We start from the raw sequence: 23,777 nt of genomic DNA on the forward strand, positions 1-23,777 counted from the left end.
ATTGTATTAATAAAACAATACACCAAAACATATGGAATGCAATGAAAATAGTACTTAGAAAATTTATGTCTTTCATACCCTTTCATCAACAAAAGATTAAATCAATGGATGGAAAATGCAACATTAAAAAAAAAAGAACAACAAATCAGACCAGTCCCACTATAGATAAAAATTTAACTAGTCTGATTTTTAGAAAGAGAGGAATGTCAAATTATTCATGTCAAAATTGAAAAAGAAAATTCAAAACAATTGAAAAGGCAATAAAGGAAGCTATCATAACTTTGTCCAACTATTTGTTAAAAATAAACTAACTTAGAGAAAATTGATGAATACTTATAAAAACATAAAATAGATTAATAATGTAAAAAATAAATTATTTTAGTTACACAATACCAGAAAAAGAAATTGACCAAGCCATAAATGTCTCACAAAAGGTAGGGGGAAAACTGCAGACCAGATGCATTTAAAAATGGATTTAATAAATATTCAAAGAAAAAATGTCATCAGTATTACATTAAAAGTTTGCCAAACTGGGAAAAGAAAGGAGGCCTTCTAACTTCTTTCTATGATATAAACATGGGCTTGATACCTAAAATTTTGATACATAAGACAAAGCAAAAAAAAAAAAACAGAAAAAGAAAACTATAAACCACTATCTCTAATTAACTGATGCAGAAAAGTAAATAAAATATTAAGAAAGCAGGTAAAACAATATATTTAAATTATTACATACTTGGACCAGGTTGGATTTGTGCCAGGATTGATTTGTGCAGGGTTGGTTCAATATGAGAAATACTATAAACATAATAAATCACATTATAACATAAATAATAAAAACAAATGATATCAGTAGATGACAAAAAGTCTTCTGACAAAATTCAATTCCATTTTCCATTGAAAGCACTAGAAAGCATAGAAGTAAATGAAGTAAATGGACATTTCCTTAATATAATAAATAGTATTTATCTAAGACCAGGATCAAATATTATGTGAATGGAGGAAAGTTTAGAGGCCTTTCCGTTAAATCAAGGGTAAAAGCAAGAATGTTTATTATCACCACTGCTACCTAACATAATGCTAGAAACACTCACTATTGCAACAAGACAAAAAAGAGATTAAGGAGATAAACATAGACAAAGGGACAATGGTTTATCTAGAGAACCCGTTGCTGTGGTCATATTATACTATGTGGTCATATTAAAAGGCTCCTATCTGTATGACCTTGGGCAAGTCACTTAACCCCAATTGCCCTGCCTTTCCCCCTCCAAAAAACAAAACAAAACAATAAAAGGCTCCTATCTGCCCATAGAGGTGAATAAAATAATTTTTAAAGGCAAAATTTTGGCCAAATTATAATCAATTTTATCAGTCACAACCTGTAAGAGATTCACAAACACAGTTCCTTATCCTCTCATTCCTAAAAGAGACCACATGGCTACTTCCTTAGGTTTTTATGCCTTTGGACAAGAGACGATCTAATTAATCTAATTGGCTAACGTGATTGGAGGTGGGCTGTATTAAAATAAAGGGCTGAGAATGACCCCCTTGGATAGGGAAAGTATCTCTGTACCAGACCATCCCTAACTTCAGTCTATCAATTCCAAGAATGTATGCCCCACATGGGACTTGAACAAGAAAGGGAATCCAATCTCATCATCAGCTGTGTCCTATAAGAAACTGATCTTAAAGTCAGGACTTAGGAAAGAGGGGGTGTGGGTGTGGGCTCTGAATCTCCCCAAGACGTTGGGTATTAATAATGATGTCTCTCTCCCCACTGATTCTGTGTCTCTGGCCCCATTTCTAACTCTCAGAAAATTCATCTCCAGTCTCTGTTTTGTTTTGTTCTTCTTGCCTTTCAGTGTTGAGTTCTTCACCATCATCAGTGACGCTCACCCTTTCCAAGCAGGGAGAAGATATGACCAATGAATTTCTTCTCTCAGGTAAAGATTACTAAGTCCCTTTCAGGAGGTAATCAGTCCGTCAAATGAACAGGCATATTTGAATCATCACAATAATAGCTGGCATTTACTATAGGGGGCAACTTATTAAGGTTTACAAAGAACTTTAAACATAATATTTCATTGGTCTTCACAACAACCCTGGGAGATAGATGGTATTATTAGTCTCATTTTACAGATGGGGAAACTAAGGCCCAGCAAATTTTAATAACTTATTCATAGTCACATACCTTAGAGAGAATTCAAATGCAAACCTTCCTGACTCTAAGTTCAGTTGCCGCTCTTAACAGGTGATGTTTTAATAATAATTTGTGTTGTTATCAGCGTTTCCCTAGCACTTTAAGGCCCACAAAGTGTTTTATAAATATTACCTCATTTTATACTCACAATAACCCTGAGAGACAGGTCCTATTTTCATCCCCATTTTAGAGGTGAGGAAACTGCCACAGACAGAGGTTAAGTGACTTGCCCAGGGTCACATAGCTAATAAGTTTCCAAGACTGGATTTGAACTCAGGTCCTCCTGACTCCCTGTCTAGCACTGTATGTACTGTGCCACGTTTGGTCTCTAAACATTATCTCATTTTTTCCTCACAACAACCCTGTTAGCACAGATGTACAAAGAGTGCACACCTGGCCTAAATGAAGGGCCAATAAAACTGCTCTCCCAGAGTACGACTGCAGGCCCGGCCCATAATCCTTATTTTTTTTTTATGATGAAACTGAGGTTGGGAGAGGTTAAATGACTTGACCAAGGTTACACAACTAGTGTCTGAGGTAGTATTAAAACTCATGTGTTTCTGCGTTCATGTCCAGCCCCCTCTCCACTGCATGAAGAGAATATAGGACAAGTTGAAAGTGTGGTCCCTGCATGAGCCCATAGTCTAATTGAAGAAATAATATGAAAGAGTGGCATCTAAAACCAGGTCAATTGAATCCTGAGTTGGGAGGTATAATAAATCACACATGCTGTAGGGAATTCTAGAACTAGAGCTGGCAGGGAATTTAGAGACCATCTAGTCCCGCCCCTTTCCTTATTTTATGGATAAGGCCCAAAGAGAAAGTGGCTTCCTAAGTCACACAAGGTTTGGAGTCAGAAGACTCTAAGTCGTCTATCTGCTACCTATTGTCTCTATGTCCTTGGACAAATAATTTACCTGGAACTCAGTTCCTTCACCTGTAACATTAGGTGGTTAGACTATATAATTTCAAGGTCTCTTCCAGTTCTAAATTCTTTTGAACCAAGTTGTAGATCAAGCATTCAAACCCCCAGACCCCAGAGTCCAAACTTCACATTCTGTCACTATACTTGCTTTGGAATATAGTAAGTTCAGTAAGGATCAACATGCTTAGGGATTTAGACTTTCTGGAGGACCTGGTATGAAATCTAGGCCTTGGAATATGGGGAAATTTGAATAGAATATGTAGGCTTCAATGAAGACAAAGTAGGTTTCTGAGAGAATGAAAAAACTACCTTATTAAACACTGAACTACAATCTTCTCCCTTTTCCTGTAGCCAAAAGATTCTACAAGGGCCAAGAAAAAGCCTTAGGTGAAATGTCTATAAATTCCATTATCACTCACTGTTACCTCTAAGAGAAAATAAAATTCTTGAGCAAGACCACAAGATAGGTTCGTTCTGATGGGAGTAAGGTTAGATTTGTTCATTCATGAACTCATTCATTCAAAAAATATTTATTAAGAGACTTGTATTGTTTGAAGCTTTGGATATATGAAAAAGAGTGATGCAATCTCTACCACATTGGGACCTACAGCCTAATAAGGGAGGAGAAGAAACACATACAAAAAAGTTTAACTACTAGGTAATCTCTGAGATGGACAAAGAGAGTCAAATTACACGCGCTATGAAAAATTGAGGAGGGAAAGAACATGATCAGATGGGGCAATCAGGTAAGGCTTCATGGAAGAGGTGGCACCCAATTTCAGTCTTGAAAAAAAGAGAAACGTTTCAACAGGTAGAAAGGAATAGGGGGCAGCTCTAGATATGAGATACAGTCTAGATACATACATGAAGGCAGGAGAGGATAAAGATGAGATTAAATAACCATTAGAAGACTTGTTTGGCTAGAGAATAAGGGAAGTGACAGGTAGTATAGCCAGACTGACCAAGAAGTTATACAGTGGAAAGAATTCGAATACTAGATTTGGATTCAAATTCTGATTCTGCCTCTTACTACCTGTGTGAACTAAGGATAGTAACAATTTCTATTGGCCTCAATTTCCCCATCTGTAAGATAAGGATGTTACGCTAGAGTATCTCTAGGTCTTTCTGCTCTAAACCTGTCTGAATAATCTTAAACATCATGATAGAGACATTGGGGAGGTATTGATGGGTTTTTTTAATCACAGAAGAGCCACGGATCATTGGGCTGGAACCACTACCCCGTCTCCGTGGTCACTGAGTTAGGAAGGCTTGTTAACCTTGAGTACTTAAAGGAGTGGGAAAAGGGAAGATCTTTAGGAAGACTAGAGGGAAGGGGAAGGGAATAAGTAGTTATTAAGCATCTAATATATTCCAAGCACTTTACAAGTATTATCTCATTTGATCCTCAAAACAACCCTGGCACATAGATATTATTATCAGTCCCATTTCACAGATGCAGATAATGAGGCTGAGAGAGGTTAAGTTACCCTCTATAACTCAGCTAGTAATTATCTAAACATCTGCTCAGAGAAGTGGAGATAATCATCCTGAAGAAATTCACCTGACTCAGTCTTTAAGTATTTAAAGAAAAAGGGGTTAGACTGATTCTGCTTGGCCCCAGAGGGTCAGAGCAAGAGTGGAAGCTACACAGAAGAGTAGGGCTAGGCTTAGTGTCAGAAAAGTCTTCTAATAAAGCCATCTAAGAGTAGAATGGACTACTTCGCGAGGTAGGGGGGTTCTCCCTCGCTAGAGGTCTTCAACCAAAGACCAGACCACTACTCACTGGTTATGTTTCTGTTCAAGTATGGGCTGAAATAAAATGGCTTCCAAGACCCCTTGCTACTCTAAGATTCCATGACGTTGTGTGATCCCAAATGCAGTGGTCTTCCCACTGCAGCCCACTGCCCTAGGAAAGGTCCTAGAACGTCATTCTACCTCCGTTTGCAGGGTGGGAGTGCAAGAGGGGAGAGTGATTTTTTTGGTCCTTCCCAAAGCCAAAGTCCTGCTCCCACTCAAGAGGGTTTTAGGACTAGAGCTCTACTGGAGAATTTGTTTTGATCGCTCATCTGGAACCTGTGATACATTCCAAACTCATTCTTTTTTAGTACTCGGAAGTTGTTTCTGTCTTCCAAACAGTGTCAATGCAGGGAACATGCATACTAGCTAAGAAACACTCATACCAGGCCTAGGCAAACCCTCAGCCAATCAGATTGGATGCTGATGATATCATTGTTTTCCATTGGCTGACAATTTTTTCATTCTCTCTCCAGACTATTGCTTCAGGTTTTCTCCTAAGAGGCCAAGTTTAGCTAGGGCCACTCATATCAATCTCTCCTGTCTTTTAAAATTTTTACAGCTTGTCTCATTTATTAACTTGTTTTACTCTCACTCAGCGTAACAGCCTATGACTTTTCATTGGGATTTATGAAACAGTCAAAGGTTAATTATTATATGTTTGAGTGGTAGACTGGTGGATTTTACAGGGATTAGCTTCTCTAAGGCTTATGTGGTGAAATACACTTGTGCTGAGGGAGAAATGCTTTTGTGGCAGATTGCTCGTGTGATGTGGGCAATCTTGAATAGCAAATAACCTCCCCGTTAAGTTATCCAAGCCTAGAAACACATCTTGAATTACCCACAACATGGTCATGCAAATGATTGCCATTTGAATTTTCATTTTAAAGGAATATGCTTCAGTGATTCGCATGTATAACCAAGACTTTGACAATGCTGGTGAAAAATACTAAATAATTCAATTGTATTATATTTAATAAAACACCTAATTGAGCTTCCTGTTTCCAATGTCTCTCTATTCCCATCCGTCCACCACGCAGCTGCCAAAATAACCTACCTAAGGCATTCGTCTAATAACATTGTCCTGCTCAGAATCCTTAGGTGGTGCCCTTCCTTTAGGATAAAATACAAATTCCTCTGCCTCTAAAGTCTGGCTCAGTCTACCCATGAGCAATAAATATTTCTCCAATTGTTTAAATCTGTCTTTATTCGTAGAAAGATTATTTTGTAATTGTGTTCGCATAGTTCCTGTGTCTTAACTCCCAGTTTTTTATACCTTCTCTATTGATTTTAAATGGATTTCTCTTTCCATTTCTTCCAGGTGGATTTCGTTACTAACACACAGAAATGCTTATAGCTTATGTGTGTTTATTTTATATCCTACAACTTTGTTGAAGTTTTTAATTGTTTCGATTGGTTTTTTAATTGACTCTTTAGGATTCTCTAAGTAAACCATCATGTCATCTGCAAAAAGTGACATCTGTGTTTTTCTCATGGCCTGTACTTTATTCCCTCAATTTCTTTTACTTGTTTTATTGCTGAAGCTAGCATTTCTAGCACTATATTGAATAGTACTGGTGATAATGGGCATCATTGCTTTACCTATGATCTTATCAGAAAGGCCTGCGATTTATCACCATTACAGATGATGCTAACAAAAGGTGGCCCTGAAATCTATTCTTGCCTCAGATACTCACTAGCTCTGTCATTTTGCATAAGTCATCCAACCATCTACCTCCACTTTCCTCATCTTTAATATGGGGATTATAATAGCACCTTCCTCCCAAGTTATTGTGAGGCTCAAGTAAGATAATATTTGTAAAGCTCCTTGTAAAACTTAAAGCCAATTCTTATTAATACATTATGAATTGATTTGTTTCATCCTCACAACCACTCTAGGAAATAGGTGTTATAAGTATTACTGCTATCTTCATTTTATAGACAAGAAAAATGAAGGCCAAAAAGGTGAAGTGAATTGCCAATGGTGACAAATTCAGACCTAAATTTCAAACTCAAGTCTTCTGACTCTGGAACCAGGACTCAAAAGAACACCATGTCATGATGTCTTTCCCACTGAGGAGATGGGATATATAGACATGAAGCAAGAACGAATGAATTTGCTATGTTGTCTTGAAGAGCCATTGGCTAAAAGTTGATATTTCGTAAACCTTCTCTCAGAAGAATCAAGACTGTTTTTTGTTTTTTTCTAAAGGACTAACCACTCCAGCAGAGTGGAGAAGCAATAGCTTGGCAGCTCAGGAGCAGATAAATTGTGTCACTGGCTGCAAGAGGAGAATCGCACTAAATTTAACACACTGTAGAATTGTTTGGAAAGAGAAAAGCCTCCCATTAGCCCATAACTCTGTTGATGCTTTTCCTAACATTATCAGGCATCACATAAATCGCGCTGTACTCCAGGACCCTGAGAAGCCATTCCAGAGGCAAATGAAGGCTGCTCAGGCCAAACGAGCTTGCTCTGCTGATGGATCATGGGCCGCATGCTGGGCCTCTATGATGCTTCACTGGAAGGGTTGTCAGGACATTTGTCCAATGTTCCCTTGTACCTGAGCCAGGGCATTCAGAGCAGGTAGCAGGGGAGCTCATTATTGCAAAGGTTTCAGAGAGGTACCCTAGGCAGAATCATTTCTCTCAAACTGTCGTACACAGACTGTAGCCTCATCTTTCATGACATTAGCACTTCCATGGCCTGTGGGAAGAGTGACTAAGTTAGTGTTTTAATTAGCTACATTGCAAGGCCTTTCTGCTCTATTAATATCCCCCTTTGATGAGCAAAGAAACTGGTCCTTCATTGGAGTTTGGCTTTCTAGGCTGAGGTCTGCCTCAGGGTCTGATAAAACGGGTGAGCTCAGGGTTCCTAACCCCATCCTCCTTCTCTGGCCTCTTTTGGAGCTCGCCACTCACTCAGTCTACAATCCAGCTAAAGTGGACTTCTTGCTGTTGCTTACACATGGCACTCCCTCTACTGTCTCTTTACCTTTACATTGGTTGTCCTTTATTTCCTAAAGAATGCACTCCTTTCTGACCCCTGCATTTTTGAATGATTTAGAATGAATCATGTAGGATTTAGCTATATACCACCTTTGCAGGAAGCTTGTCTTTGTTTCTCCAGCTGCTATTGCCACATCTTTCCCACTCCCCACTCTGTTATACATATAGATATGTGTGTGTTTGTGTGTGTATGTGTGTGCATGCTGTCTCTCTCCCATTGAACTGCATGATCCTTGAAGGAAGACACTCTGATTTTGTCTCGGTACTCTGAACACCTAGCACAGTGTGGGACAGAGTGTGCCCTTAAATGCTGGGTGACTGATTGATTAAGAACACCGAATCACATTTCTCTCTGGTCTCACCTATAGGAACAGATACTCCAGGGACAGATACTCCAGGACCGACCAAAGTGCCTGCACCAAAACAGTCACACACTGGTAAGTTTATTCCTCTTGTAAAAGGTTGTACTTGCCACTACCCCAATCCCTCTGTAATGGCCAAATTACTACCAAATTGGAATCTTGTTAGCTCATCCTTCCTCAACACACACACACACACACACACACACACACACACACACACACACACACGGAGTAATTTTCTTTTAGATCCTTCATATTCTTCACAAATCATCTCAGTCTAAAGTTCATAGTTAAACCATTTCAATTAGATTAGTAAAATCATTGCAAAACTGAGAAGCAGTCGACACATATGCTATATGGTGGAACTTTCCAACGGCCTTCCAGTTCCAGCCTCTCAAACAAAGCTACCCTGACGGGTTGATATCTGTTATCCATCCCCTCCAGTCTCCTGGAAGTCTGCAGAGTCAACTTCAATTTCTCATCACAAACTTCCCATCTCTAAGCTGGGCAGGGATGGATGCAGACAGATTAACTCACTACAGACAGGATATTCCCTTGGTTGAAAATGCAAGGTAAAACAGAAAAATGGGGTCATTGGCTCCATATTTCTTCAACTATAGGGTCCTAGAAAATCCATTATCCACCAGTTTGACATATGTATCTATCCACTCCTTGCAATAGCAGCCCTGAAATGGGCTAGTGTTCAAACGTCCTCAAGGCTCACAAGAAATCTTACTGTTCCTTGACTAATGCCATCACAAGGGCTCGTTCTGCTTGTGAAGAGCTCTATTAGGAAATATTTCCATACATTAAGCCAAAATTTGCTTGTCTGTAACTTCCACATATTGCTACTATGTTTACCCTTTGGGATCAAGCAGACCAAAATCTAGCTCCTCTTCTAAATAATGATAAGTAATCTAATAACAGTAAATTATACTTAAGAATAAGGCTTTTACTATATATATATATGTATATTCACAAATGTACATATACACACATATATGTATATGTGTGTGTGTGTGTGTATATATATATATATATATATATATATATATATATATATATATATATATATATATATATATGGGGAAGAGAGACTAGGAGGCTGAAATTTAGTGATCTCTCCCCAAAGAGCATTTCACACATAGGTTTTCATACATCACCAAAACAAGCAGAGAAAGCATTATGTTGTCAAACAACAAAGTAAAAGGAATATCAAAGAAGCTATGGCTGCCCTAAGTTCCTCTATTTACATCCTTTCCCTTAACAGTAAGGTTCTCTTATGTAGTTAAAACCAGGGGTCTCTTAAGCTAATTTTGATTTTCAAAGTCATTTACTGCCTCCTTGAATTAAAATATACTGCTCAGTTAAGAATTAAAACTTTTCACAACTTTATCAAGGACAAGCCTTCAAACCTATAGATTATAAGCGCCTTGAGGACAGAGACTGTCTTTTTTATATTTGAATCCCCAAACACTTAGCGCAGTACCTGGCACATGGGTGCTTAATAAATGTTTAAGGAAGTTAGGTGGCATAATGGATAGAATGCTGGGCCCGGAGTCAGAAAGACTCATCGTTGTGAGATCAAATCTGGCCTCAGACACTTTCTAGCTGTGTGACTCTAAGCAACACTGCCTCAGTTTCCTCATCTGTAAAATGAGCTGGAAAAGGAAATGGCAAACCACTCTAGTATCTTTGGCAAGAAAAAACCTCTAATGGGGTCATGAAGAGTTGGACATGACTGAAACAACTAGACAACAACAACAAAACAAACTAGCCCAGGTCTCATCCATCTTTAATTTTTTATAGGGGCAGCCATGTGGTACAATGGATAGAGTGCCAGGCCTAGAGTCAGGAAGGCTCATCTTTCTGAGTTCAAACCTGGCCTCAGACACAAGCTATATGACCCTGGGCAAGTCACTTAATCCTGACTTCCTCAGTTTCCTCATCTCTAAAATGAGGGGGAGAAGGAAATGGCAAATCACTCCAGTATTTATGCCAAGAGAACTCTAAAATGGGCCGTGAAGAGTCAGAAACAACTGAACAACAAATAAATGTTTATTGCCTGCCTGCCTGACAGTAGCTATGTTCACCTACAGTCTTTTCTTCACCAGGCTTGTTGTCCCTCATATGACATGGTGACTAGCCTAACCACCCTCTTCTGGTTATGCGGCAGCTCGTGCATTTCTTCAAAAAATGTAGACCCTCAAATGGGTCACAACACTGTATATGTGGCCTGACGAGGACAGATCAGAGGAGAACTCTTACGTCCCTCATTTTGGGCACGATATATTTACAATACACTCTTTTATAATCTCACTCTTTTAGGAATGACACTGGGAAACATTCAGAGAACCACCTGAGTGGTAGATCTTGAGTCCATGTGATTAAAGGCTCGATTGAAGGAGCTGGGGGTTGGCCTGGAAAACAGGTGACTCAAGAGAGATTATTTGATGTTGTTCAGTCATTTTGGTCACGTCCGACCCTTCATGGTTCCATTTGGGATTTTCTTGGCAGAGATACTAAAGTGGTTTGCCATTTCCTTCTCCAGCTCATTTTACAGATGAGGAAACTGAGGCAAACAGGGTTAAGTGACTTGTCCAGAGTTACATAGCTAGTACAAAGTCTGGGATCAGATTTGAACTCATGTCTTCCTGATTCTAGGCCCAGCCCTCTGTTATCTATACCACCTAGCTGCCAAGGAGACAGTCATTACAGGATCAGAGATTTAGAGGCTGAAGGGACCATAAAGGCCCATTAGTCCAACTCCTTCATTTTTGAGATAAAGAAACTAAGCTTCAGAGAAGTTAAGCGTAGATGACCAAGGATGTCTCATCCAACTGAAATCCTATGTATTTATTTATAATCCATAGCAAATTTTTGTTGTTGTTGTTTTAATGAACTCCTCTTTTTCTTTGCAGCTGACTTTGCTCCAGCACTGATATCTCCCTCTCAGTCTCAGACACCACCTTTCCCCAAACTCCACCTTGTATCAAGTAAGTGTCTGATAAAATGCCTGCCCTGCACTCAGCCCCTCCTCCTTAGGCAAAACATCATGTATTCAGATCCAGCATCTCATCAGATCATTAGGAAATTATCCTTGTAGAGTCTCTGACCCAGCTTCAACCAATGTTTGAATGTTTGTTTGACCAGTGGGTAAGCCAAGTAAAGGGTCAAAGGATTTTCCTGTACTAATTGACAATATAACAGAAGCCCTCTAACTTAGGCCTCCTTAGATGGAGCGAGAACCAGTTAGCATTCCAGCTCCACCTACTCGTGAATGGTACAACAGAGGGTACATTACTTCTCCCCTCAGAGAATCATTTTTCTCATCTGAAAAATGAGGCTCATACTTCTATCTTCTCATCTACCTCATAAGCTTGTTATGGGAAACTTAAAGCGCTGTAAAAATACGAGATTCCATTGTCGTTTTCTGGGTCTCAGTTTCTTCATCTTCAAAATGGGAATCATAACAGTCACAGTACTTACCTCATGGGATTATTATGGGGAAAGTTCTTGGCAAAGAAAGTGGTTTGTTTTTGTTTTTGCCAATAACTGTGAGCAATTACCTCCATCAATATGCTGGGAGTCTTGGATGTGATGCACTTTGATAAAACCATGATCTCACTAATGTGGTAGGACTCTTTCCATCATAACCTATGGTTATGGTTCATAATCCATCCACAGCTCCTCATCCCGGGCATGCATATATAACCACCACCCTCGGGACCACCCACAACTTTAATTCTTTTAAGACCATGACATTCCACGATTAGCAGCAACATAGCATCACAAGAAGAATATTGATGTTAAAAAAAACAGACTTTTTCAATAAAAAGAAGCTTCAGATCATTGAAAGGGCCGCCTAATTTCCCAAATGACCTCCAGCACTGTCTCCCCCTCTTATTCAATCCTGGACTCTGACTATTGTCTTGTATTTAATGACTGTCCAAGGTAGATCCATAGGTTGCTTCAACTACTCATCCAACTTATCGATTTTGCTAGACAACTGGAAAATACACAATCAGCTCGATGTCATCTGCAAAGAGAATATTTGGGGAACCCCTAAAATCTATCAGTAATCCTATTCCATTTGGAGACTGTACGGGCCATTTCCCATGATGATGGCAAAGAGTTCTGGAAAAGACACGTCTTCCTGGTTTATGCCTCTCTTGATATTTCAACTCAGAAAATCATGGAACCACATTATCTCTTTAGTTGTACATACTCAATTCATACAGCATTTATTGTGTCAGTCACTATAAGACTTCTTTGTCAGTCATTCAGTCAACAAATATGGATTAAGCTCTTACTGTGTAGCAGGCACTATGCTAAATGCTGGACATGCAAAGAAAGACAAAACACAATCCCTCCTCTCAAGGAATTCACATTCTAATGAGGAAGACAACATGCAAGCAACCAGATCCAAATAAGAAACAGACAGGATAAACTGAAGATCATTGACACAAAGAAGGCACTAATATTAAAGGGTATTTGGACTGACTGGCTGTTATGTGCAAAAAAAAAAAAATGGGTCTGTGGGCAAAGTACACAAAGACATAAATGAAAAAGTCCTGCCTTTAAGAAGCTTACATTTTGCTTCTTTTAATGGTTTTGCTGTCTTCTCATGCCTTGGAAGATTGTCAGCTTAGCAAATCTTTCATCCCTTCTGATTTACTTTTCCTAATGTACTCTAGGCCCAGAAGACAGACAAGCAAATTTATTCAAATTATGTATAAAAATTAGCATAAACAGGCTCTGTATGAAAGGCTGAGGGCACTAGGTGATGCAGTAGATAGAGTACCAGTCCTGGAATCAAGAGGACCTGAGTTCAAATCCAGACACTTACTAGCTGTGTGACCTTGGGCAAGTCACTTAACCCTGTTTGTCTCAGTTTCCTCATTTATAAAAATGAGCTGGAGAAGCAAATGGCAACTCCAGTATCTGTGCCAAGAAAACCCCAAATAGGATCATAGAAAGTCACACATGACTGAAACAACAACATGAAGGGTCAAGGGATTCTATTTTGCATCAATTGCTGGGACTTAAAGTGCACAAAATTTGTAATACCTTACTGTATCTCAGATGAGCTTAACTTGTGCATGGGAGATATCTTTCTGTAAGGAAGCCTTTAGGGTTTTGTTTTGTTCTATAGTTGAGTTATTTTAAAAACAAATTGGACAATAAGCATATCAAGATGTTTATTCTCTTCATTTCTCTATCATTTGTTTGACCAAGAGGATGACATCATTTGTGAAAGCCTGTCTCTTACTGTATGGTTTTGTTCATCTGTTTGTTTTTAGTAACAATGGGATAGGAGAGGGGCAGAGCCAAGATGATGGAGTAAAAAAGGGACTTGCTTGAGCTCTCCCCCAGCCCCCTCCAAATACCTGTAAAAATGACTCTACACAAATTCTAGAGCAGGAGAACCCACAAAATGACGGAGTGAAATAAATTTCCAGCCCAAGACAATCTGTAAGGTTGACAGAAAAGGTCTGTTACACCAGTCTGAGAGAAGAGCACAGTCCAGAGTGAGCCATGCCAGCACAGATGGGGAGGAGCAGGCCTCAGGGGACTGAATCACTGGCAGCTGAGGTAGTTTCCAGACTTCTTAACCCAAAAACACTTAAGATGTCTTAGAAGGTCAGTAGGAGAGGTCTGCCAGACCTGGGTAAGAGAGGAGCAAGGTCTAGCCCCAGTCCCAGGGTGGCGACAGTGAAAGTGGTGGCAGTGGCAACAGTGGCGGCAGTGGCAACAGTGGCGGCAATGGTGGCAGTGGCTCCTTCTAGAGCCACAGATGGTAGGGGGATCAAGTGGCTGATCATAGGGGGATTGAGGGCGTCTCTTTGCTGGTGCTGAGGCAAGATGCTCTTGCTTTGCCCTGCTCTGATCTGGATCACAGTCTTGGGTGGCAGTCCTGGGGCACGGAGAAGTACTGGTGTGGCAGAGCTTGTGGAGGCAGTGAAGAGGGAATCCTTCTCATGGTTCCAAGGCAGAAAAGAATGCTTGAAGTCGCTCATAGACCAGAGCACAGACCAGGAGAGGAATAAACACCTCTCCTTTGATCATACCACCTCAGAAGAACTGAAAATTTGCAGGTCCCCAGAAATATCTCTGAAAAATATCTCCGCACAAAATCACTTAAGCCTGGGACAGTACACCCTCCATACTGTAAGAAGAGTCCTACCTTAACAAAGAGTTAAAAAGTCAGGTAATTGGCTAGAAAAATGAGCAAACAGTGGGGAAAAAATTAGACTATAGAATCTTACTCTGTTGACAAGGAAGATCAAAACATACAACGAGAAAAAGACAACAAAGTCAAAGCTCCTACATACAAAGCCTCCAAGAAAAATGTTAATTGGTCACAGGCCATGGAAGAGCTCAAAAAGGATTTTGAAATCAAGTAAGAGAAGTAGAGGAAAAATTGGGAAGAGAAATGAAAGTGATACAAGAAAATCATGAAAAATGCATCAACAACTTGCTAAAAGAGACCGCAGAAATGCTGAAGAAAATAACACCTTAAAAATAGACTAACCCAAATGGCAAAAGAGATCCAAAAAGCCAATGAGGAGACGAATGCCTTAAAAAGCAGAATCAGCCAAATGGAAAAGGAAATCCAAAAGCTCACTGAAGAAAATAATTACTTAAAAATTAGAATGGAGCAAATGACTTTATGAGGAATTAAGAAATTATAAAACAAAATCAAAAGAATGAAAAAGTAGAAGACACCGTGAAATACCTTATTGGAAAAACAACTCACCTGGAAAATAGATCCAGGAGAGATAATTTAAACATTATTGGACTACCTGAAAGCCATGATCAAAAAAAGAGCCTAGACAGCTTCTTTCAAGAAATTATCAAGTAAAACTGCCCCAATATTCTAGAACCAGAGGGGAAAATAGAAATTGAAAAGATCCACCAATCACCTCCTGAAAGAGACCCCAAAAGGAAAACTAGTAGGAATATTGTAGCCAAATTCCTGAGTTCCCAGGTCAAAGAAAAAATACTGCAAGGAGCGAGAAAGAAACAATTCAAGTATTGTGGAAACACAATCAGGATAACACAAGATTTAGCAGCTTCTATATTAAGGGATTAGAGGGCTTGGAATATGATATTCTGGAGATCAAAGGAGCTAGGAATAAAGCCAAGAATCACCTACCCAGAAAAACTGAGTATAATCCTTCGGGGGAAAAATTGACATTCAGTGAAATAGAGGACTTTCAAGCAGTCTTGACAAAAAGACCAGAGCTGAATAGAAAATTTTACTTTCAAATGCAAGAATCAAGAGAAGCATGAAAAGGTAAACAGAAAAAAAATCATATGGAACTTATTAAAGTTGAACTGTTTACATTCCTACATGGAAAGATGGTATTTGTAATTTGTGACCTTTCTCAGTATTGGGAGGAGAAAGGGAAAAGCAGAAAGGGGTAAATTATCTCACATAAAAGAGGCAAGAAAAAGCTTTTACAATAAAGGGGAAGAGGGGGGAGTTTAGAGGGAATGAGTGAACCTTAGTCTCATCAGATTTGGCTTAAGGAAGAAATAACATATACACTCAATTGGGCACGAAAATCTATCTTATCCTAAAGGAGAGTAGGGGGTAAAAGGATAAGAGAGAAGATAGAAGGGAGGGCAAATGGGAGGAGAGCGTAATCAGAAGCAAACACTTTTGAGGAAGGACAGGGTCAAAGGAGAGAATAGAATAAATGGGGGGCGGGATAGGATAGAGGGAAATACAGTCTTTCACAACATGATTGTTATGGAGGTGTTTTGCATGACTACACATGTATCTATATCAATGTGTTTGCCTTCTCACTGAAGGTGGGTAGGGAGGGGGAAGGATGAGAATGTGGAACTCAAAGTTTTAAAAACAAATGTTAAAAATTGTTTTTACATTCAACTGGGAAGTAAGATATACCAGCAATGGGGCATAGAAATCTATCTTGCCGTACAGGAAAATAGAAGGGAAGGGGATAAGAGAAGGGTGGGGTTGATAGAAGGGACGACGGATTGGGGGAAGGGGGTAATCAGAATGCACCCTATCTTGTGGTGGGGGAGGGGAGAGATGGGAAGAAAATTTGGAATTAAAAATCTTGTAGAAGTGAATGTTGAAAACTAAAAATTAATTAATTTTTTTAAAATGGGGTAGGGACTGGACCAGTGATTTCATTGGGTTAAGGAATTCCTGGGTAGGAAACTCGATCAACCAAAATAGATTGCCTCCTCTGCAACTTACAGTCTGAGAAAGTTGCTTAGACCACAGAGGATTAAGTGACTCGTCCAGAATCACACAGCCAGTATTTGTCAGAAACAGAAAGACATGAACACAGATATCTCTCTGCCTATCTTTTAAAAATAATACTATGGATAGGACAGCTCCGATCGTGCCGCTGGGCCGTGCGTCTCTGTCTTCGCGGAGCCCGGTGGGGAGGCTGCGGGTGCCCGCGCCGGCCCCGACCCCTCTTTGGGAGGAGCAGGGCGGCCTATTGGCCTCCTTCTTCCTGTTCATGCTGCTGCTGATCCTGACCCGCAGCCCCTTCAGCTCTTGCCTCTTCACCTTCAGCTTCTACCTCTTGCTGCGCTTCTTCAGCTTCGAGCCGGTGCCCAACCCCCTGGCACTGCAGGTGCTCCCGCCCCGCGGCCGCACCTCCGCCATCGCTCAGCGCCGCGGCGGCTACTACGCCCCTGAGAACACGCTGGCCGCGATTCGGAAGGCAGCTAAGAATGGAGCAACAGGTGTGGAGCCTGCGTTGAATTTACGGCAGATGGTGTTCCTGTCCTAATGCATGATGAGACAGTAGACAGGACTACTGATGGAACAGATAGTTTGAGTGACTTGACGTTTGCTGAAGTTAGGAAGCTTAATCCAGCAGCAAATCACAGATTGAAAAATAATTTCCCTGGTGAAAAAATATCTACTCTGAAGGAAGCCATTATGGAATGCCTAGATCATAACCTCACAATCTACTTTGATGTCAAGAGCCGTGCAACTATGGCTGCTGATGCTCTAAAACATATGTATATGGAATTTCCTAAGTTATACAACATCAGTATTGTCTGCTCTTTCATGCCAGAAGTCATCTTTAAGATGAGGCAGGCGGATGGTAATGTTGTGACAGCTTTAACCCATAGACCTTGGAGCCTTAGCTATTTTGCAGGTGGGAAACAACTCTTTGATTCTCTTTGGAAGCATTTTTTATATATGTTGCTGGATATTCTCCCAGATTGGAGTTTGCATAATATCTTGTGGTACCTTTGTGGAATTTCACCTTTCCTCATGCAGAAGGATTTTGTATCTAAGGTTTATTTGAAGAGGTGGTCAACTAAAGGGATTCATGTTGTTGCTTGAACTATGAATGGCTATGAAGAGAAAAAATGCTGGGAGAGCCATCTTCACTCCAGCTATATAACTGACAGCATGTTAGAGGATTGTAACCATCGTTTCTAGACCACTACCCTTTTGCAGGGACCCTGGTTTCAGAAACCTCCGCTATCCTTATTCAAAGAAATATACATACTCAGATATAGCCCTGAGTTCTTGAGGATCAGGTGGTTCACAGAAGTGTTAGTCAGAAGTTGCATTTTAACTTGAAATCAGAGCAGAATGGTGTAGATGACACCAGACTCTGTAGTGTGCTTAAGTTCGTCATGGCTGATCTTGGGGAATTGGGTCTGTGAGGAGGTTTGCCACTGCTTGCCCCTAATCCAACTGAGTTGTATAAAGAGACTCAGTAGTGATAAGCACAAATTCATGTAATTTGTATGTGTTAAAAAAAAATGACTGCAAATGTAATGCAGAATGCATGCTGACTCGGACTGGGCTTCTCTTACTTTTCACACTTAACGTGTTCTTCCGCTGTTTGTATTTGGCCACGTTGAACAATGTATTATGGAAGACAGATTTGGGAACTATACTAATAAAATTACTAAAATGTATATTAAACATTGTATTAGGAGGGCAGAGTTTATAATCTCAAAGAGGATCATATACATGTCTGAAAGGTTCGGAACCGCCGGATATAAGAAACTCTCAAAGTAGAAGGCAGAAGAATCAAAACGTATATTTAGGCTCCACAGTAACCAACCCGTGAACCAGCAACCCCATTTTGATATATTGATCAAAAGCTTCCAGGCCCAATAAGTACGCCTTGAAAGAGTAACCAGGAGGCTACAGAGAAGCATGATTGCATAAAGCAAAATCATGCTTCCCCCTCTATGGTAAAAAGATTACCCACTGGCCTGAAGTCCTTGTTCAGCTTCCTCCCGTAGGTCAGCTCTGCCACTGGCAGCTCCTGCTTCGGCTGTGGCTGTAGCTGTGACTGCGGCTGTAGCTGTAGCAGCCTCTAGCTCCAACGGGAGCTGCTTTTAACCATCCGGCTTCTGCAGGGGTGTAAGGTACGCCGGGGAAAGCACAGGTTCTTTCAATCTGCTTAAGCAAGGTGAAGGGGTTGACCAGGAAAGCACAGGTTCTTTCCATCAGCTTAAGCAAGGGAAGCAAGGTGAAGGGGCCGACAAGCTTACTCCAATCCAACATACAAACAGCATTCAGTTCAGGGGAAAAAGCCAAACTAGTCAAGGGCACTTGTTGACTAAGTGCTAAGGAGCCCATTTTTGGTTGCCAACACAAACATACAACACCCTAAGTAATAAACAATTTGAGAAAGAAATGGGGAAAAAAATAATAATACTATGGATAATTTCCCTTTCTTTGAAATCCTGAAGCTTGATTCCTGGATGTCTCTGAAATTGTGTCCCATTTAGCATGTATTTCCTTCATGCATCTTTAGTTAGGTCCAATTAATTTTCCCACCTTAATCTTCTTAACACAGTACATTGGATACCAAATTTTGGAGTCTAAGTGTACTAGTTTTACTCCCATAAAAAATGAAAATATATTGCTACCAAAATGTCCATTGCACTTCTTTTTAGTATCCTACCTTCATTTTCATCTATCAGTACTCCCAGGATAATTTGACTTAATTGAGTCTCATGCTAAAACAATCTACAGGCTCATTTTTCCCATATCACTACTTTATTATTTTTTGAGGTGGCACTACTTATAATCTTCTATTATCATACTCCACAGTGTTTTTATTGATATCTTTTTTCCTTAGATCACCAAAATGTCTTTCCTTTCCTCTCCCGGAGATAAACCCTTTATAACAATATTTTTAAAGGAAAATTAAAAAGAAGAGGAAAAAATCATGGCAAAAATATATACAATGTGCCACACCTTTTGACCTCCCAACTTAGCGAAGGGGTGTGGGGGTGGGGGGTCTTCTCATCCTCTGCAGCGTTTTGCAAATGTTATTGTGCTCTAAACCCAGACTCTAATTGGCTGCCCTATCTCTCTGCTTGGGAAGGAGATCAGGTGTTTTCTCCCTGCAGTTTCTGGGCTCTTTTAGGCCCTTCACTATGTCCAGTGCTTTACACGCATTACCCTTCATCAGAAAATTGTAACAATCAGATTAGATTTCTTTATACGTATTCATTCTAGCTTGTCTGATTAGGTTGAGTCTGAGCTATTATCATCACATATATTACCTTTTCATCTTTACCCTTTTGTCGAGTTTGCTGTTAAGTTCATGAGGCTCCAATCAGCAATTGGTCCTAACTACATGCTGACCTGAGTTAATGTCATTGTTCGGTCATTGCAGTCGAGTCTGACTCTTTGTGACCCTATTGGGGGTTTTCTTAGCAAATAAAATGGAGTAGTTTTCCGGTTCCTTCTTCAGCAAATTTTACAGATGAGAAAACTGAGGCAAATGGGGTAAAGTGACTTGCGCAGGGTCACACAGCTACTAAGGGTCTGAGGCTAGGTTTGAATTCACAAAGTTGAGTTTTCCTCATTCCAGACACAGCACTCTATCCCCTGAGCCACCTAGCTGCCCCTTGAATTAGTACCATACAGGGGAGGGAAAAAAAGCACATTCAATTTGACATCAGAGAATCTGGATTCTCATTTCCATTCAGCTACTTACTATCTCTGTAGAAATACAGCTACTACTGTCTTTGTAGAATTCACTTAATTTATCTGGAAATCAGTTTTTTAACCTAACAAACAAGGGGTTTGAATGAGGTGGTCTCTAAGCCAGGAGGCAAAAATGAGGAAGAAAGCATTCCAGGCATAGAGGAGAATCAGAGAAAATACCCAGAGCAGAGAGATTAAGTGTCTTATTCACGGAACAGCCAGGAGGCAAATGTCACTGGACTGAAGAGTATGTAAAGTTGAAGAAGACTGGAAAGGGAGGAAGGGAGTAGATTTGATGGATTTTGAGCACCAAACAGAGGAATTTGTATATGATCCTAGAGTGTGTGTGATAGGAAGTCACTGGAGTTTGTTGAGCTGGGAGAAGGGAGGATGACATGGATCACTTTGGTAGTTGAATGGAGGCTGGATTGGGGTAGGAAGGTTCTTGCAGCAGGCAGACCCAACAGAAGGCTATTGAGATAGTGTCTCTGGAAAGACAGGCATGGGGAGGAGACGGGGGAAGAGCAGACTTTTCTCAGTCCTTGAGTAGTTAGCTATCCTGATGGTATCAGTTCAAGACTTCTGTTCTATGACGCCAGTAGAGCCAGTCAACATTTTCAATCTGTCTGTTCTCTGCCACAGCTCAGCCCTACCTTCTCCTTTACCTTTCCCTCATTTCCCTGAGCTACCAATTCTTGGCTCAGCTCTGTATGACCCCTGCTCCTTCCTTTCAACTTCCAGATCCTCAGAATCTCTATCTGCTTCTGAGATATCTCATCCTTTTTATACAACTTTTTCAGTGTGTGACTAAGTCTCTTACACAATGGATTTTATTGATTCAAAGAGGTGTACAGGCCCGGTTCACAGTCATTTCTGATTGATTCATTCAATCAAGAAATGTTCCTGCCTAACAAAGGTAATTACTTTTAAGTGGAGTGGGATGATCAATGAAACTTCACTCTTATACTTTTAAAATGAGAGAGTTGAACCAGATGAAGTCCCTTAAAACTCTTAATCCTAGGACTGCTAAGAGTATACCAATAAAAGTTTTCTTCTCTTTTCTTCTCTATCATGTCAGTTTGACATGAGGAGACAAATATTCCCCTTGCATGATCTATTACATGTCTATGAGGCTTTATTCTTAAAAAATAGCATTCACTTTTTCATGACACTAGGGAATTGTGTAGAAGGAGAAAGAAAGAATGCCATACTTAGTACCTCAATGGTCCATGTTGCCAAGCTGGCTAAAAGAGGGGAAACCTTCCTCCCAACTTCCACCAGTTGCTGAATCTTTTGAACCCTTAAAATCTACTGAAATGCCAGAACTTTTTGATCAAACCTAGAAAGCTGAAATTCACAAAATGACTACAGTTTTGTTTTAGTCAATTAAACAATAATTTGCCAAGCACTTACAATGTGCCAGGCCCTATACTAGGTGCTAGAGATATAAAGATAAAAATGAAAAAATCCCTGCCCTCAAGGAGCTTACATTCTATCAGGTATACAATATGTACCTATATAATCACATATAAATATATGTGTGTATATATATATATATTTCATATATATATGTATATATATATATATACACACACAAAACAAATGCTAGATAATTTTGAAGGGGTGGCACTAATAGCTGGGGGAATAAGAAAGTGGTGCTTGAGCTGAGTTTGAATGAAACAAGGGATTCTAAGAGGTAGGTATGAGGAGGGGATGTGTTTGAGGCATGGGGAACAGTCTGTGCAAAAAGACAGAGATGGGTGTTGTAATGTAATGTCTAAAGAACCCTAAGGAGGTATATTTGGTTAGCTTATAGAGTACATAAAAGGAAATCATGTATTATAATGCTTAAAGATAGTTTGGGACTGGTTGTGAAGGTGTAAATGGCAAATGGAAGAGATTATTTTTCAATCAATAAGTAAACATTTATTAAGTATCTACTATGTGCCAGGCACTGTGCTAAGTGCTGATGATACAAAAAGAGGCAAAAGACAGTCTCAGTCCTCAAAGCTGGAGATAATAGGGAGAAAGAGCCACTTTAGTTTAAAAAATGGGAGAACGACATGGTTAGATAGGATCTAGAGAGAAAGGTATTTAAGGAAAATCATCAGAATGTGGGCCTTCTTCACTCAGATCTTCCACTCAATCATGGACATGCCAAACCGGTATAAATTAGACCGCCAAGCAGATGGCCCACCAGCAGAACCATTAGCTCAACAACACACACACATCTAACAATAATGAGTTCTTTTTAATTATTGTTCAGACCTGTGGTTTCATTAGTGTAGGAATTTCTAAGCAAGGAAACACCCCTTTCCAAAGCAGATCAGCATCATCTCTGACTTTTACAGAATTAGAGTTGCTTAGGGAACTGAGAGAATTAAGCATCCTAGGTCACGTAGCCAGTACAAGTTAAAGGCAGGATTAGAGAGACGGGGCCTGTGAATTCATGGGGATGAAAATCTCCTAGATGATGAAGTACCCTCTACCAATGGAGGGCAGCATCTTCTCCACAACTTAGAGTCTTAAGAGAGTTATCTAGATCACTAAGAGGTTCCTGGGTCACCCAGCCAATTTTGTCAGAGGCAGAACCTGAACCTAGGACTTCTGACTCTGAGGACAGCTCTCTACTTACCGTGCCATATTGGCTTTAAAGCTTCTATACAATGAAAATATAAGCCTTAATGATAACTATAAGAATAGGAATAATTATTCCCATGAAAAGGATGATGATTCTAAGCTCAGAGGGATATGTATGAAGTACATCCACAAAGCTGGGCTGACACTACTCCCTCAAACTACCTGGAAGGGAAAAGACCATGCATGCAGCCCAATGTTTGCCATTCTTGTCCACAATGGGAAAAGAACTTCCTGCTCTTTCTAGAAGAGGTAGGTAAGAGGAGCCGGAAACAAGGTCAAGGTCAATGCTTGATGAAACCCTGCTATTCCCAAACAAACTAGGTGACCTGCTCAGACATGGTGCTCTTCCTCCTTAGAGGTAAAAATGACTCGCTAGTCACAATAGAAGTACTGTGAGAAAGAAGTCAATTTGGACGTAAAAGTTGACTTCCATGAAATAAACAAATTGAGCTCATCTCTCCCTAAGGTCTACAGTATTGAATTAAGAAAATTCTGTCATATGCCAATGATAGGAAGGCACTCTCTCAGTGGGGACCCATTTGAGAATTATCTTTACTTGTGAGAAGGAGGGGAAGTTTATTTTACTACCTTCCTTCCCAAACAACTTGATAGCGTCAAGTACCAACTGTTAACCAAAAGTGGGAGGAGCAGAGAACTAAGCTATTAGGTATCATATGACATCACCTAGGAAAGTGGAAAGCTGAGGAAATCTCATAATTCTCACCCTCTGGTGGGCTGATGATACTCATCATCATGTCCACCATATACCAAATATGGAAAGAGCAACAGATACCCCAAAACACCCAAATGTGTTCACCTTGCCTCTCACACAGAAGTCAAAAGGACCAATATCAACTTTGATAATAACAGCTATGCTTT

At 40.0% G+C, this 23,777-nt stretch overlaps 2 protein-coding genes across 2 annotated transcripts in view; both read left to right on the forward strand.

The window, feature by feature from the left end:
* Positions 1-23,777, forward strand: part of HHLA1 (HERV-H LTR-associating 1) — a 67,532-nt gene that overhangs the window by 22,689 nt on the left and 21,066 nt on the right. Inside the window, exons 11-13 of the mRNA XM_036741545.1 lie at positions 1,860-1,940; positions 8,294-8,362; positions 11,209-11,283. Coding sequence (XP_036597440.1) covers positions 1,860-1,940; positions 8,294-8,362; positions 11,209-11,283 — 225 coding nt within the window. The remainder of the gene's footprint in view (positions 1-1,859; positions 1,941-8,293; positions 8,363-11,208; positions 11,284-23,777) is intronic.
* On the forward strand, positions 17,070-17,636 carry LOC118834105 (glycerophosphodiester phosphodiesterase 1-like). Its single transcript, XM_036741546.1, has one exon. It carries the CDS (start codon positions 17,070-17,072, stop codon positions 17,634-17,636), a length of 567 nt encoding a protein of 188 aa, XP_036597441.1.

This window comes from Trichosurus vulpecula, chromosome 1 (assembly GCF_011100635.1).
Source record: "Trichosurus vulpecula isolate mTriVul1 chromosome 1, mTriVul1.pri, whole genome shotgun sequence".
Lineage (NCBI taxonomy): Eukaryota > Metazoa > Chordata > Mammalia > Diprotodontia > Phalangeridae > Trichosurus > Trichosurus vulpecula.

Excerpts from the sequence above, each read along its gene's own strand:
- LOC118834105 (XM_036741546.1), top strand. The coding sequence starts at position 17,070 with ATGCATGATGAGACAGTAGACAGGACTACTGATGGAACAGATAGTTTG.